We start from the raw sequence: 17,248 nt of genomic DNA on the forward strand, positions 1-17,248 counted from the left end.
ATCAGCTGAGCGGTTAGCAATATCTTTGGTACAAACAGTGATCGAAATTCCTTACAAACAAGCTAGGCTCTTTGTAAAAACTGTTGATTCTGTAATACAACCTCCTAAAGCCTTAACAACCTCGAAACCCCCCCTAAAATCATGTTTACGGGGAGCAAAATCTAACCTAGATTGTTATAAAATCTACAAATAAAATTTCTCTGTGATCTAGTAAAACTCTCAAAAATTAAAATATATACTATTGCTACATGATTGATTTTTTTTACAAGATTGCAGAGATTGTACTAGTGTAACTATTACATAATTGACTATAGTTGTGTAAATTTTTTATGAGGAAAAGAAGATCATATTCCTATAGGAATCATTAACCCTCACTTTTACACCTGTAGCATCTGCATTAATAAAATCTGACAATACAATCCTTTTTCTCTTACATTGTCTGAAATCTTTCTTGAAGAAAGGCCACCTTAATCTATAAAAAGAGTTTTTTACCTATAAATGTCATGGAAGGGGGGTGGGGGGGTGGGGGTATTGAACGTTACTCCCTCCTCCCCTCCGGGTTTTTCTATTTTTTTTGTGTGTGAAAGAAATAGGGCTAAAACTGAGTGGCTTTTCAAATATTAGTATGACACATAACAGAGAGTTAGATTTTTTGGAATATCTCTATCCTGGCTGGCTCTTGAAATCTCCTTGTCTATATTCCCAGCGATGATCTTTTTGTTCTTCGCTACTTAAGGATGTGGTTATCCTTGTTTTAATTAAGGGTTGCTAATTATGGAATCGTTAATTTTACAACTGTTTTTATTAAGCAACTTTACTAAAGTAACTTTGATAAAATGATGAGTTAATTGATGTTTGCATGTTCACTTATTGAGTTAACATATTTAATACAATTCATTATCCATCTTTTCACATGTCCTGTCCATCTATCTTTCAGGGGAAAAGAAATTAACAATCTATAACCCTTTAATCTCCCAATTTGTATCTTCTACAAGAGATGGGAATTCAATTTGATGTTGTTTTACTAGTACCAAATTATTACAATCGGATATTGCTACAGCAAAAGCTAAGTGCTAGTTGGTCTTATTTATTTGCTATGTAAACATTATTTGGATGTTATAATTTGCGTAAGTTTATGCACACCATTATATTTGCATGTTTGACTATTATTTTAACATACTTAAAAACCAGAGGGATAACTTCATTAATCAGACTTTCAAACGGATGCTTATACAAAACTACAACTTATTTATACCCTTTGAAAAATGATTCTTGAATAGGTATTAATAAAGTTGTTATATGTCAATAGAATAATTTACCGTGTATGTATCTGTACTTTCTATACTTTTACTTTTAGCTATTAGAAAATATATACTACATTTGTAAAAACACTTTTGATAGACAGATTAATTACCCTCCACACCCCTGTTACATCATCCTTCGTTCTTACTTCGTCCCCCCCCCCTTTTTGTAATATTTTATAAAGTTAACATTAACAAAAATTAAAATAGGGGAATGTCGAACCACCAACCCCCAACACCCCCCACCTCCGTTTTTTTTCTCATTTTATAATTGAAAGCATCATCTTGGAGGACAAAGGTTGCCAGCAAAACCTTGCTGGATCATCCAGGTACAGAATGAAACTCTTATATGACTTTAAATCCCCGTAAAATACTTAAATATAGCAAAAGATAACATACAATATAACATCCATACTTGATTTAGGTTCCAGGTATGATCCTGCAGGTCATAATCCTCCAAGTCTTCCTGCTAACTTTGAACAGCTGCTGTGGAAGGAGGGTGTGACAAAAAATTGCGCTCTTCGTCCGTCTATTTGCCAATATAAGGACACTTTGATACTTTTCAGAAAGTAGATTAAGTAGGGTTGGGCCGGATACTTTTTTTGCCGGATACCGGATATCTTGCCAACGTTCGATATCCGGCAATTTACCGGATATCCGGCCGGATAACCGGATATCCGGCGTCAAAAATCAGCCGGATCTCATGTAACCGGATAGTTTTAATATCCGGTATCCAGCCGGATATTGAAAATGGCCGGATAACCGGCCAAACCGGATATCCGGCCCAACCCTAGATTATAGATTACATAAAGAAAGTCAAAATATTTGGGTGCGCTTCGCACACCCCCATGGCAAAACTCTGTGCACGCCACTGGTACTTACTCCTTACTAAGTTTGTGTTTTTAGTCTCAATAAACTTTTTAAAAATTAATTTTCAAGAAGAACTTGCTAGATTTAAAAGTTACAATAGATTACTTTTGATGCATGTTTTGATGATTCCCATGCAATATGCAATTTTAAATAAATGGATATTTAAAATAGACACTTTGTTAAATAAGCAATTGGATTTGTGTATATAAGACTTTTGGGGGTTGCATGATTTAACCTGTCTTCCCCCCCTCCCTCCTCTTTACTGCTAATTTGTTTACTTTTGTCCCTTTGAAAGTATTGGAAAGGGGTGTGGTAATCCTCCCATGTGTACTGCACGTCTCTGGACAATAAAAGCAGACAATCTTCGACCAAAAAATCATCTATTTTAGAAAATCTTTTGAATAAAAACCACTGATAATTACAATGAAAAGTAATTACTTGTCTGTAATTAACTAATAATCAAAATTAATCATTCAACAAATCACTAGATAATTAAAAATAATGATAGATGGATAGTCAAATAGTAGAAATTTTCATTAAACAAGGATAAATATTTTCACAAGTAGACATGGAATAACGAACTACAACATTTAGAAAAAAATATTACAGAAAGTCACAGTCTAGATCGATTAAGTGTTTACAAATTTTATGATTAACAAACGATTGATAAAAATAAGTTAATAATTTGAATAAATTGCACAATATTCTTAATACTTTATAAATTTTATGCACATTCACTAATCAGGGACGTTCAAGCTTTTTTATTTTAAAGAAGGTATATTAGAGGGTCCAAAGTTTTAGAAGGGTTATTGTTATGTATTCTTCAAAATTTTTTTAAGGGTAAATTGAGGTTTTCAATGTTTGAGGGGATAACCTCCACCCATTAACTTCTATGGTACCAATAAACAAAGTCTTTTTAGTTCATATAGTTCTTTTTGACAAGATTTGATAAAGGTCTAAAATATGCAGTCATTTTACAATTATGCTAATTATTATTTGTGTTCAGGAAACCTATCCCTGACAATTTAGCATATTTTGTTAAAAGCGAAGCTTTTCTATAATTAGGGTCGGTCCGTCCGTAACGGATAGCTTTTTTCGTTAATTTAGACATGTTAGAATTGTCCTATCGATTTCAAATTTTGCATGGTGATTCCTTTAGTAGTTAGGTACGATTTAGAAAGCGTAGCAACTCTATAATCATTACCAAAATGTCCGTACGTCCATTTTAAATATGTTGATTTTTTTACTTTTTAAAATAGTTTTTTTCGTTAATTTAGGCATGTTAGAATTGTCCTATCGATTTTAAATTTTGCATGGTGATTCCTTTAGTAGTTAGGTACGAGTTAGAAAGCGTAGCAACTCTATAATCATTACCAGAATGTCCGTACGTCCATTTTAAACATGTCGATTTTTTTAAAATTTTTTAATTAGTTTTTTTCGTTAATTTAGGCATGTTAGAATTGTCCTATCGATTTCAAATTTTGCATGGTGATTCCTTTAGTAGTTAGGTACGATTTAGAAAGCGTAGCAACTCTATAATCATTACCAAAATGTCCGTACGTCCATTTTGAATATGTTGATTTTTTTACTTTTTAAAATAGTTTTTTTCGTTAATTTAGGCATGTTAGAATTGTCCTATCGATTTTAAATTTTGCATGGTGATTCCTTTAGTAGTTAGGTACGAGTTAGAAAGCGTAGCAACTCTATAATCATTACCAGAATGTCCGTACGTCCATTTTAAACATGTTGATTTTTTTTACATTTTTAACAACAAATTTGTATGTGACCTAATTATCCGATTGGTCTGATATTTGGTATACTGATTCCTGAGACAACAAAGTACAATATTATAAGCGAAGCAACTCTATAATCAAGTCCTAAAAATGTAAGTATGTCCATAATCATTATCCTGTATCAAGCAGTTTTTCAACAAATTTACTTACAATTTTGCTTTGACTCTTATACATTCGCATTCTGATTATTCAGTTCTGACATTATACAAGTGTTAATTTCCGTTTGTCTTACCGTTTCAGAGCTTCGCTTTTATGGATGTTGTCATCCTTGTTTTTATTTAAATTATCCCTGCTAATTGAGGAGCAAATTTTGTTTATTCAGAAAGGGAGAGTACAATTGCGATTAAATCAATGAATAAACTGTTCTTGCTCCCAATAATTATATAATATATTCTTTAAAATACAGACCAAATAAAAAATTATGAGGATTATTATTTTTCTTAATTGTCTAAACCTGTATCCCTTGCCTGTAGAAATATCAGGAAATATTTCCATTGAATGATTTTCGCATAGATAACAACTAAGATGGAATGAATTGATAACATGAAAGATATGTAATCAATATGTAATAGCTGTCGTTCGCTTTCTTGTTTTATTCAGTTTTGATTTTCAACGACTTTAGAATTTACTTTTTCACAAATAAAATAGTTTTGCATGAAAGAAAAAAAGAGAAGATTTATTAAAAAATTAGGATTGTTATTTTTCGCGCTCTCTTACTCCCTCCCCTATTTCAGAGATTCTGGATGTTTTGAGCTCTGTATTTTTAACTAGCGGCTACGCCCCTAAAGGCCTCTAGTGGCACTTTTAATGTTTTTTTTTTATATTTAGATATGTTTATGTTGCGTTTGACGTTAATGTTTCGTTGAACTCTCTTTGTTAAATCGAGAAACGTAATTTTTTATATTTTTTTTTATTTCTCTAGGTAGGGTGGTGGTACCCTCCCCCTAAATAGTTAGAATAGAACCTTCCCAGGACCCATGAGAATCTACCCTGTTAAGGAAAACCCGATCGGTTAAGCGGTTTGCGAGATCCTTCGGTACAAACACGCAGACAAACAAACAGACATCCTGTTACTTTTGTATAAGGATGATATAAAAAGTTAAGTATATTCTTAATTGGGAAAAAGTACTTTTAAATTAGTTTATGATTAGGATGCCTCTTTAGGGAAGCTTTTTTTTCTTTATATCGCGGTATGCTTTCAGGCTTTTTCAAATCAGCACTCTACACAAAAGTGACTCCTCTCGAGGCTGGTTTTAAGCCACTAGTTTTCTTAATGCATCTTTAGAAAAATGTTTCCTTTAATCATTAACTTTTCTACTTTTTTAAAGACATGATCCATACTTTCTCGTATTCATACGAATCCGGTGGATAGGAACCGGTTCTCATCCATACGAAAAAACTATGTCTATCATCGTATTATATCCAGCTTTCTTCGGCAACTCGGGGCTAAAAAACTAGTTTTAATCTTATAAGATGAACCGAAATTAGTTTCCGAATGTGAACACATTTTCCTAGGTGTTTCCCAATCCTATCTCAATATTTGCTACTAGCTAAAAAACCTTCAAACTTCAAAAAAAAATCAAAATTTGAATGTATTAACGATTTATACATTATACATTCAAAGTTTTAATTTTTCAAATTTTGATTTTTTTTTTGGAAGTTTGAAGGTTTTTTAGCTAGTAGCAAATATTGAGATAGGATTGGGAAACACCTAGGAAAATGTGTTCACATTCGGAAACTAATTTCAGTTCACCTCTTATAATTGTACAATCTATATCCGCGGAAAGCGGTTTATAATACGATGAAAGAAATAACTATTCCTAACATTGTTTCATAAATGCTAAATCTAGCCTTAATTTTGTCTCCCTCATAAAAAATGAAAATAAAATCTCCCACAGAAAGCTGAGTTAATTTTCTGCTCTTTTGGTTGATTTTATTGTAATCCTTTAATTGTCAACTAAATAACCAACTTGGTTCAGCTTCAATCCATTTACTAAAGTAGCTGGATGTCTATTTGTGTATAAACATTAGGATCTTTTAAAAGGCTGCTGATGCAGCTTGTTCACAATATTTTGGGAAAGTTTGGAAGTAATCCAGAACAGGTTTAAGGCTATTCTTGAGAAGAATAGGTCATTTTATAAAAAAAACGATAACTTTTAATTTAATAATCCTTTTTATAAAAGTATCAGAATGTATGCCTGTCTGTGTGAAAGAAGCAAGGGATTGGATTTTGCTTACCACCTAACCGATATGATTCTCCTTTATAATGAAGCTTTTTTAGGTCCATGTTAAGATTTTGACATTTTTGACTTTCCCGAATTCGTTCCAAGAACCGCCTCCCCACCCCGCTATAACAAAAACAGGTTGAAATTTTTTTATTAAAAAAAAATAGAATCGAAAGTGGAGAGTCAACCATCCCACAACCCTTCATCAAGTCCCCAAAAAGCCTTGAAGGGATGTAGCTGCTAGTGCTAATATTGGTTAAATAAGATAAGTATTCACAAAACGAATTGTAATTTGTTCAGTTATCCAAAAGTGTTAAATCTAACATTAGAAAAAAATAAACTGAATGCCTGATTTCAAAACTAATTGCCAAAATAAAGATAGCCAGTAGAAAAGATATGAAGATAGTTAATTTGAAATCTTAACCTTGCAGTAAAGATATATTTCATAGTGCATAATGAAATTTTATCATAATCTTTTTAACTTCACTTTTACACATAAATTTAATGGATGTTTCTTTAGTATTAAAGCTACAATACAGCATAATTTGTCCAATTGTATATTACAAAGACCTGATTTTTATACATTTCATTTTCATGTTTTCCCTAATAAAACAAGGATGACAAAATCCATAAAAGCGAAGCTCTGAAATGGTAGGACAAACGGACATTAACACTTGTAAAGTGTCAGAGCTGAATAATCAGAATATAAATGCATAAGAGTCAAAACAAAATTGTGAGTAAATTTGTTAAAAAAGTCTTGATACAGGATAATGTTTACGGACATACCAGCATGTTTAGGACTTGATTATAGAGTTGCTTTGCTTATAATATTGTACCAGGAATCAATATACCAAAAATTAGAACAATCGGATAATTAGATCACTTAAAAATTTGTAACAAAAAAATACATTGTATACCAATAACGCAATATTTGCTATCAGAAAACCCCCAACTAAGACTCGCCTACAACCCGATCTTTTAGGATTGCTTTGTAATTCACATTTTTGAAAGTCTTTCAACAGTATACACAGCAAATTCTCTATTTTTTAACTAACTTTCCGAATCATATACCTAAAGCATTTGAATTGACAAAGGTTATGCTAATATTTTTACAATTCAAGTTTATTTAATATTCTAATAAATAGCGCAACCCTCCAAGTTATGGCTACTTTTCATGAACATATGATCTAAAGAATAAGCTCTGATGCAATGTCATATAAGGATATTATAATATTCATTAAAAAAATTGTTATTTTTGCATATATGTTACATTTTACAGTGTTTTGTGGCTCAAAAGAAAGACAATTAAAATTTATTTCATATTATATAGTTTAAATTGCATAAGATAACCTAGAAATAGTAAAAAAGTCCCTTTCTTTTTTTGTCGTAAAACAGAAATTAACAAAGATTTTTATTAAAAAACACCTTAGTGTAAAAATTAAAAATTTTAAATATGGTCACAAAAAGATTCAATTAGTTTATTAAATGTTTCATTTTCAGCAAATGATGATTAATCTCTATTACAAAGAATAAAGTGTAAAAAGATATTCTCGTTTTAATTTTAAGCAACTTAAAATGCATTTTAATACCTTTTAATGATTTATTTTTTAAAACATCATTTTATAAAATGTTCTTGATTTTTAAAGTTATATATTAGAATGTTTTTAAATTTTGTTAACATTTTGTTTTAAATGTAGAAAATTGGTAATTCTAAACATTCAAAAAATGATTTTATTAAATTTTCATCACTTAAATTGCTTGTTTGATGAAATTTTCAACTGATAATTCAAGAAAATTTGTTTAAGTTTTATTATATTTTACTTTGAAATGTTAAAAAAATATATTATTGTCAAAAATATGGAAGTTATACTTTCCTCAAAAAAGACCTAAAACATGAAAATTAATACGTGTAATGAGATTTTTTTCTTTCAGATTTAATTTTAAGTAATTATTGATATTTTTTGTAAAAAGGGTTTTATATAAAAAGTTTTAAAACTCGAGTTAAGTAGTGGTGCTAAAAAAGGTTGCGAATTTTTGCAATTTTCTTGCAAAAAAAATTTTCTAGGATTTTAAAAATAGCAAAGGGTGTTATTAGACGTACTTACAGATACAATTGCTAAGTCATTTTGGCCAAACACTAAAATAAAGTTTTTACATCTGAGGGTCCACCCGTGAGTTATCTATCATTGGAAATATAAACAAAGCCAAGTACCTAAAAACTAACAAAAAACAATTTGCTAGGAGACAGAAGGGTTTCTTCCACTTGGGCAGCTCTGGATTATACATCTTTACTTATACATTTATTGATTATCTTTTCTTCTTGGTAGTTTCCTCAAAAAACCTTTGAATATTGTCATCCTTGTTTCTGCCGCAACGTAAGTGCATTATTGTATTTAAAAGTATTCATTCAATTTAGCAAAAATTATATGGCCAACAAAAGCAATAAAAACATTATTACATTTTTTCCTTACTGCCTTTTCTTTATCTTTTAACTATTTTGTTTGTATCTTTTTTTTTGTGTTTTTGTCGTTCATTTCTGTCTCTCCTAAACCTTTTTCTCTGGTCTATGATTTTACAGTGTTATTTTTATGAGAACTTTTTTGATAACTATAATTGGTGTAAATTTGCTTGATTAGTTGTTCAAATGAACAGATCACAGATACCTGCTATTTTCCGATTAGAAGTTCACCTAAAAAAATTATCAACTTTAAAGAAACACATAAAACAGTAAAAATCAGAGATCATTGGGGATAAGACAATGGATGGTTAATTGATATCCTCAATAATGATCAAAAAAGTTTCCTCTTCTGTAGAAAAAATTATTGGATGCAAAGTTTGGACAATACTAGTTTCTAACCACCAACCAATCAAAATTAAATTTACCCAAAGTTTTGAAGCCAACGAATAAGATAATTTTGTTATAAACTTTGGTTACCAGTATAATTTACAGTCCAATGTCCCCTCACTCCCTGGTAAAAATTGTAAAATGAAATGTGGGAGAGAGGAAAAATAAAAAGCTAGCCCTTTTGCACTAATAGCAACATTATGGTTTATACCCCATATATATAAAGATGTAGGGATAGCATAATGAAAAATAAAAAGCTAGCACTTTTGCACTAATAGGAACATTATGGTTTATACCCCATATATATAGAGATGTAGGGATAGTACAATGAAAAATATAAATAATACTTTGTCTGCCTGTCTGCAGCAAAGGATCTCGCTAATCGCAGGACCAATATGGTTTTTTTTTACAGTGAATCTTCTTAATTTGTGGGAGTTTACCTCCACCGTACCAAAAAAGCCTTTAGACAAGCATCACCCTCTTACCTTAGTCTATTTTATTTTTCTAAAATTTAAAGTAAAGGATCCATCATTTTTCCTGAAGGGGCCCCTATAGGCCTCTAGGGTTGTAGCCGCTAGTTTTACATATGCCTTCATGGTTTATGAATAACATTGATATCTGCTGACTTATCTATTAAATATCTATGCATTATCAATCTATCAGTCTATATTTCTTTTTATTACTCTGTTTAACCATCTACATATCTATCCATCTTTCTAACAATCTATATATATCTATCTATCTATGCTAGTATCCCATTATGGTTTATGTAGCATATCAAAACTGAGTTAATCCCTCTCTTCTGCCCAAGATAAATTTAATGTTCAGTTAACCTACAAAATAACCAATGAGATAATTCTTAAAACAGCTGGATACTTTATTTTTCAGATTTTTATTTTGAATTTGTTTAAATAGTTGTCTTTAATGTTTAGAATGGTAATATTCAGGGATCTAAGGGGATAAGATGATGTACATCCCTAATAATGATACACAAAATTACCCATTCTGTAGACTATAATTAATGGTTGAAACGTTTGGACACTCAACTTGATGAACCAACCAATTAGAATGAAACACAGTCCCCAAAGTTGTTAATCCAATAGATAAGAAAGGTTTATTATAAAACATTGGGGACTGGAGTAATAAACAGCCTAATTAACCCTCCATCTCTGGTATATTACCCAAATCACCTAGAGAACCCAAGGGCACATTTGCTAATATGAGGGAACATACATTAATGTCCCAAGCTCTTCTTCTTTCTCTTTTCTCATGAAATTGAAATATGAAAATGGTTTGGTATATGAGCCAAAGATAAAATTAGATAGTATAGCTAGATACATACATGTAATCTATAATACACAGTAGAATGATGTCTGTCTGTCCGTCTGTTTCTGTCCATCTATCTGTCCGTCCGTCCGCCGGCCTTTCCCTTAAGATCTCGGTAACCACTAACCCGATTGGATTCTAATCTTCAGGGAATATACTGACTGGTCCTCTGGTGGTTTGAGGCTATTTTCTTGGGGGATGGGACACCACAAACCTCCCAAAAACAAAAACAAATCGTTAGGCACGTATTTAATTTTTTTAATTAACTCTTGGGGCAAAGCCCCTAGAGACTATGGGCGAAGCCGCTAGTAAATATATATTGTATCTAATTGAACAAGGATTATAACAATCATAAATGCAAAACTGAATTGAACTAAAAAGGAGCCAAATGATTTTAATTGTAAATTGCAATTAAAATATTAAACATTTAGGAAAACATTAATAAACATTTCTTATCTTTGTCATACAGAGAACATATAGACAAATGAACTACCTTACAACATCAGGAATCTTAAGGGATAAGACAATGGACACTGCATTCATATACATCCCCAAAACATTAAAATGTTACAAATTAAGATTGACATTTTAGTGCATTGAAAATTGGTAAAGGGTAAATTTACAATTTACAGATATATTCTCATAAAAGATAGAAAGATAGATTTACATGCATTACACCAATAGATAGACAAATAGATAGACAGATAAATAACAAATAGTTGATAGATATCAAAATAAATAGACATAGAAATAGATAACTAGAGTGGTAGATGTATCTGTTAGGCAGATAGTCAGATAGATCAATATATAAATAGTTCTTATTTGTTATAAATAGAAAAACTGAAATATAAAAAAAAACTATTAAATCTATATAAGGAATAAAGATAAACAATTTACATATATAGTTATATAAGCTCAATTTCAATAAGTCAATAGACAGATAGATATACACACCTACATAGATAGATAGAAAGATATTGTAGTTCTGTGTTACTAATTAGATATAGATTAAAGTCAATAAAAAGTTCTGACTTCTGAAAGTTGAATCAAAGTTGTGTGCATAGGATTTGCATTTATTCCACCACCTCCACCATACTTTCCCCTTTGAGATCTCCCCCTCTCTTTAAAATATATATACCTTACCCCAACTTCTTATTCAAAAGACCAGACTTATTATCAACTAGATTGCTCATTGTAGATTATTTTTGCTTTATAAATCTAATTGTAAAACTTAAAATGAAAATAAATTTAGGTTGACATTTTTTGCAATCTTTACTGCCAAAAAATTGTTGAATGAAAAAATAATTTATGAGTTACAAAATCAAAAAATTAAATACCAATATTTTGATAAGTTCAAATGCAAATGGGTAGATAGCAATAATAAACATAATTCTTATTAAAATATTCTGTGTTCTTGCTAAATCTTCTGTTGAGAATTTTGCTACTATAAAAACTTCTATAGATACAGTATCTAAAAGCAGAAATGATATTTTCTATTTGAACTCTATTTTTGCAAGTTTTCAACAATGAGGATTTTGAATTGAAAGAAAGAAGAACAGGGACAATTTCAGGCATAGAAGAAAAACACATAAAATTGAGGATTTTAATTTTAATTACAATTAGCACATTGTTCCATAACTAGTAAAATAACTGAGTATTTTGTTAAAAAGGTGGTCATTTAGATTACTGGTAGGGGCAAAATAGTTTTCTTAATAAGACTTTAAAGACTTCTTATTCACACGAAAACTAAATTTTGTCTGTTACTTTTTTTATAGTATTTTCTAATTCTCTCATTCCTGGCATTTAGGGAGAGGGAGTGAGAAAAGAGTGGGTGCCCTGCCCACCATGAAAGAAAAGAAATACAACATTCAACAAGAACTTTTTTTCTTCTATTGATTTACTGTTAACATTTTGTCAAACTTATATTTTACATTTCTTTACAACTTAAATTTTTACTTTGCATTGCATTTGTCTCTATTTTTTAAAATACAGGCAAGTAAACATACAATCAATGTATGATTTCTTAATAATGGTTCTCCTGCATTATTGAAATTAATTTAAATATTTACTACATTTTTAACTAAATTTAGATTAATTGAATTATTTATTAAAATTGAAATATTTTGGAGAGAAATTTATAATAATAAATAACTTATTTTAAGATATACTTTAGTATTAAAACAGAAAGAAAGATAAAACCGCGTTTCTGTAAATGATTTTACATTGTTTCAAAATTTGTATTGCTGTAAAATAAAAAGAGTTTCATTTGAATTTATGGGCAAAGTTTCTCCATTTCTGCGGATGTAAACTATTTAACTATTTTGTGCTAACTATTCCTTGTATGTGTATTGTTGTGTAATATTCAATGTTCTTCTGCACATAAATTCATGATTCTAGCTTTTCTTGTAAATTAAAATTGTTTACAGAAAAAAAAACTAGTAAAATTTAGCTATATAATATATCAATTCACTCTAAATGAAAATAGGAAAATAAAAAACCTTACAATAAACTATGATCAATGCTATTACTATTCTAATAAAGAATAAAATTAATATAAAACATACATAAGTTTATTGAATAGATATATTTAAACCTGTTACAATGAAAATTTAAGAACAGTAAAAAGTTATTACAAATACATATGATAAGGGAAATCATAAGCTCTTCCTACAGCAGTAAGATCTGATGAGTTCTGCTGGAGCAGAGAATTAACAGGATCCAGCCAGAACCAACCAGTCATATCTGAACAGGTAACTCTTTTAACAATATTTCAGGTTAAAAGCATCAAATACTATTTAACATTTCAATTATTCTCTGTGCGTTTAGATTTGATAGAAAAGTTTAGTTAATGAAATACTTTATGGTGAAAATTCTTATACCTGGATTAGGATAATATCTAGTGATGAACCATGAGTATCTGAAGATGAAAGGTGCAGCCTCTAGTCTGGGAAGGATTTCCTCAATGAAAACAATTATCTCATCTTCATTATGATTGTTCTTCACAGCAAATTCTGACAGCCAAATCTTTTTGTTTCCATACCTGCAAATATAAGAAAAAACAAATCTTAAACATTAAAATTATGAACTCAGTCCCCCTACCACTATGGCATTAAAGTCAACTATTGCTATTTTCTTATTTCTAAAGTACAATAATGTACTCTTACCTTTTGCTATAAGCTTCAAGAGTATCCATGATAAGGTCAGCTTCACCATTATACATGTGAACAGCAAGCTGATCAATTCTGCATCCAAGTTCTTGACATTTAGCCCAGAAGGGATCAAACCATTCAGTATCAGCATGGCCCATAGCTGGACTGACTAAATAAATTAACTATAAAACCATTTGATAACATATTAGGGATGGGGAATCGGGTGGGGGTGTAGATAAAATAACACACCATAAGAAATAAGTTTATTACATAATTGCTGTAGCATTATGGTTATTTGCCTGTTACTTTACTATTCAATGTTTTTAAAAGCGAAGCTTTTCTATAATTAGGGTCGGTCCGTCCGTCCGTACGTCCGTCCGTCCATCACAGAGAGTTAGCTCTTTTCGTTAATTTAAACAGGTTAGAATTGTTCTATCGATTCCAAACTTTGCATGATGATTCCTATAGTAGTTAGGTACAATTAAGAAAGCGTAGCAACTCTATAAACAATACAAGAATGGTAGTACGTCCATTTTAAACATGTCGATTTTTAACTTTTTTGACAACAAATTTTTGTATGTTAAAATTATCAGATTCTTCTGATTTTTTGAAAACTGATTCCTAATACAACAAGGTATAATGTTATAAGCGAAGCATCTCTATAAACAAGTCCCAAAAGTTAAGTATGTCCTTAAACAGTATCATCTATTTATGCAGTTTTGCAACAAATTTTCTTAAAATATTGTTTGTACTGATGCATAAATATTCTGCTAATTCAGTTCTGACAAGCTACAAGTGTTAATGTTCGTTTGTCCTTCCATTTCAGAGCTTCGCTTTTATGGATGTTGTCATCCTTGTTTTTTCTTTGAATACTTAGAGTTTTATTCGGGTAGAGAGCCTGCAAATCCATCCATGCATAGGCAGCATCTTCAGGGCTTAGGTTTGACTGATCTGGTTGGTTTGGCTCATTGAAACCTTTAATACAAACATAATTAAGATTCCAGACTTATAAGTATGTTAGTTTATATTGTCAACCACCAGAAAATTTAAAATATTAAAATATTATTTTTGGTAATATTTTACACTTCTTGTAGTTATAGGCTCACCTAAAATGTGATAAAACCAATCTGCTGCAACAGGTTCTTCCCAGTCAGGATGATTACCAGTTCCAGGTGCACCTTGAACCATAGGTACAAAGTGAAGTTCATGGTCAGTTGGTAAGCATTCTGTTTCATCTCCATCTAATTAGAAAAAAATTTATATTTTAAAAGTAATTCTTAGATAAAACTTTTTAAAACTAACAAGTTGTTATTCCTTATTACATTGATAACATTGCAAATAAATCAATCTCTTGAGTGTTACCTTTGCATACACACCACCATTTGTATCTACCATCATTGCACTGTCTTGGATCTATATTTTTGGACACTCAAAAATATTTTAATATTTAAAGATGCTCATAGAAGAATGACGAAAAGTGTTAACTAAAATGATAATTGATTATGACACAGGCTCCAGCAATTTTAGGTTATTCGAGTCTTTAATACTTTTGATGTTTCTCATCAACAAATTAAAGTTTATGAGTGTCCCTTTGTGAGTATGATAATTGTACCACCAGCTTACTGTCTCAAAATTCTCAAAATCTGATGATTTTTGTGCTCATACAAATAAAATAGAAAACAACTTTTTATTTTACGTTTAAGAACTAAAACAAAAACAAAACGTTTTTTATAAAACATAATCTAAAGAAACCTTTTAATATTATAATTAATTTATTTTAGTTGTATAAATTCCTCCACAGTGATGATTAGGCCAATACGGTATAACTAAGCCTTTCTTAGGGCTTTTGGTAACTTCACTTTTTCCATATGATAATGATAACAGTAGAGTTACTGGTATAAATAAATATAAATCTTTTTAAAAACTAATTTGTAGAATGATATTTTATAAATTGATGCAGAATGGTACAATCTTAACTCTTACATTCAAGGAGAAACAGAGATTTTAAAAGTTAACTATAAATAACTGAAATACAATATATTTAATTACATTGATGGATATTTTTAGTATTAAAGATAATCTAGAATCTTTATTTCCTTGCTAAAAAAAGAAAATATTCCTGTCACTATATGGAGAAGTTTTAGCATTTTAAAATTGATAATAACTGACAATAATCTGTACTGTTATTGTGTATTTATAGTTAAAACAAGGATGACAACATTCATAAAAAGGAAGGAAGAACAAACATACAATAAATCTTATAGAGTGTCAGAACTTAATAAGTTGTAAAAACAAAAGTGTATTTAAATTTGTTGGAAAAGTGCTATGATTCCTAAATTGAACCTTACTTCTACAGCAATCACAATATCAAGTTTAGAATCAATAGAAAAATTCTAGCATGCCTAGATTAATGACATAAGCTACCCGTTTTGCTTTTAACAAGGATAAATGTGACTAAAATTTGGTTATTTTTAATCCTTGAATAAAATCTCATCCTTACAACATTATTTATGAACTTACAGAAGTAAGTCTTTAAAAGTATCTGCGCTAATAAAACTTATCTTTTTTTGTACACTTACAGTGGTAAAGAGATAAATAAATTAAAATAATATCCTTATAATAAAGTAACAGGATGTTTGTCTGTGTGTTTGTGTGTTTGTACCGAAGGATCTCGCTAACCGCTGAACCGATCGGGTTCTCCTTAACAGGGTAGATTCTCATATGTCCCGGGAAGGTTTATAACTATTTTGGGGGAGGGTACCACCACCCTCCCTAGAGAAATTAAATTTTTTAAAAATATCTCAATTTTAGAAAGAGAGTTCAACGAAAAACAAACATCAAACGTAATTTTTTTTTACTTTTTCTTTTAAAATCTAAAATAAGAAATTGAATTATTAAATTCGACTCTCTCCTCCTCAAGTGCCCCTAGAGGCCTCTAGGGGCGTAGCCGCTAGTAAAGATAATATTAAGAAGAAAAAACTTATCTTGAATTTAGTATCAACAATAATATATGTTTTACCTATTTTTTTTTAATGCAAGGCCTCTAGAGGCAAACCTGCTATTATCATATATGTAGAATGAAAAATAACTAAAGTAATATAAGAAAGGAAAAACATAAAACAAATATTGCATTTCTGTTACTGCATATATTATGTATATCATATCCGTTCACAGGTTGGGATTTATCTTAGAAAAACTAATTTGGGAGTTGGAGGGTTCAAGTCATAAAAAAAGTGTGGAAAAGGCTAGCAACCGCTCAGGGGCGTCCAAGCTTTTTTTTTGGGGGGGGTAAAAAATTTTAGGGGGGGGGGTAATTCGTGTTTGGGGGGGGGTAAAATGGCGCGCGAAGCGCGCCAAAAATTTTTTTTACCCCCCCCAAAATTTTTACCCCGGGGGTAAAATTTGATTGGGGGGGGTAATTACCCCCCCTAAAGTCTGTTGGGAGGGGTAAATACTCCCCCCAAATCTGTTGGGGGGGGTAATTACCCCCCCCAAACTAATTTACCCCGGGGGTAAAATTTTTGGGGGGGGTAATTTAATTATGTAAAAAAAGCACCTACCTAATCTATTAAGTTAATATGTACTATCCTATAACATAAAGTAGTAAGTAAGGTTTATTTGACTATAGCTTCAGATTTCATTACTTTTAATACTGAGTTCTCCTTTTTAGGAAAGCTTCACATAGATCCCATGATGGTTCCACACTATTATAGGTCAATCCTTTGAGTGGTTTTAGGCT

General features: G+C 30.5%; 2 protein-coding genes across 3 annotated transcripts in view; both read right to left on the reverse strand.

Moving 5' to 3' along the window:
• LOC145328087 (uncharacterized) overlaps positions 1–17,248 on the reverse strand; it is a 633,740-nt gene that overhangs the window by 382,558 nt on the left and 233,934 nt on the right. The window lies entirely within an intron of this gene.
• LOC145327700 (uncharacterized) lies at positions 12,926–14,918 on the reverse strand. The gene is made up of 6 exons (XM_080171256.1): positions 14,872–14,918; positions 14,616–14,750; positions 14,383–14,484; positions 13,525–13,678; positions 13,240–13,400; positions 12,926–13,102 (listed from the first exon to the last, which is right to left on the reverse strand). Exons 2-6 carry the CDS (start codon positions 14,695–14,697, stop codon positions 12,990–12,992), a joined length of 612 nt encoding a protein of 203 aa, XP_080027382.1. The 5' UTR covers positions 14,698–14,750; positions 14,872–14,918; the 3' UTR covers positions 12,926–12,989.

This window comes from Acartia tonsa, chromosome 9 (assembly GCF_053477335.1).
Source record: "Acartia tonsa isolate MP-2025a chromosome 9, ASM5347733v1, whole genome shotgun sequence".
In the NCBI taxonomy this organism is placed as follows: Eukaryota; Metazoa; Arthropoda; class Copepoda; order Calanoida; family Acartiidae; genus Acartia; species Acartia tonsa.

Excerpts from the sequence above, each read along its gene's own strand:
- LOC145327700 (XM_080171256.1), bottom strand. The coding sequence starts at position 14,697 with ATGGTTCAAGGTGCACCTGGAACTGGTAATCATCCTGACTGGGAAGAA. Across the intron at positions 14,485-14,615 it reads TTGGTTTTATCACATTTTAG|GTTTCAATGAGCCAAACCAA; the intron begins GTGAGCCTATAA and ends TTTGTATTAAAG. Across the intron at positions 13,679-14,382 it reads CTACCCGAATAAAACTCTAA|TCAGTCCAGCTATGGGCCAT; the intron begins GTATTCAAAGAA and ends TAATTTATTTAG.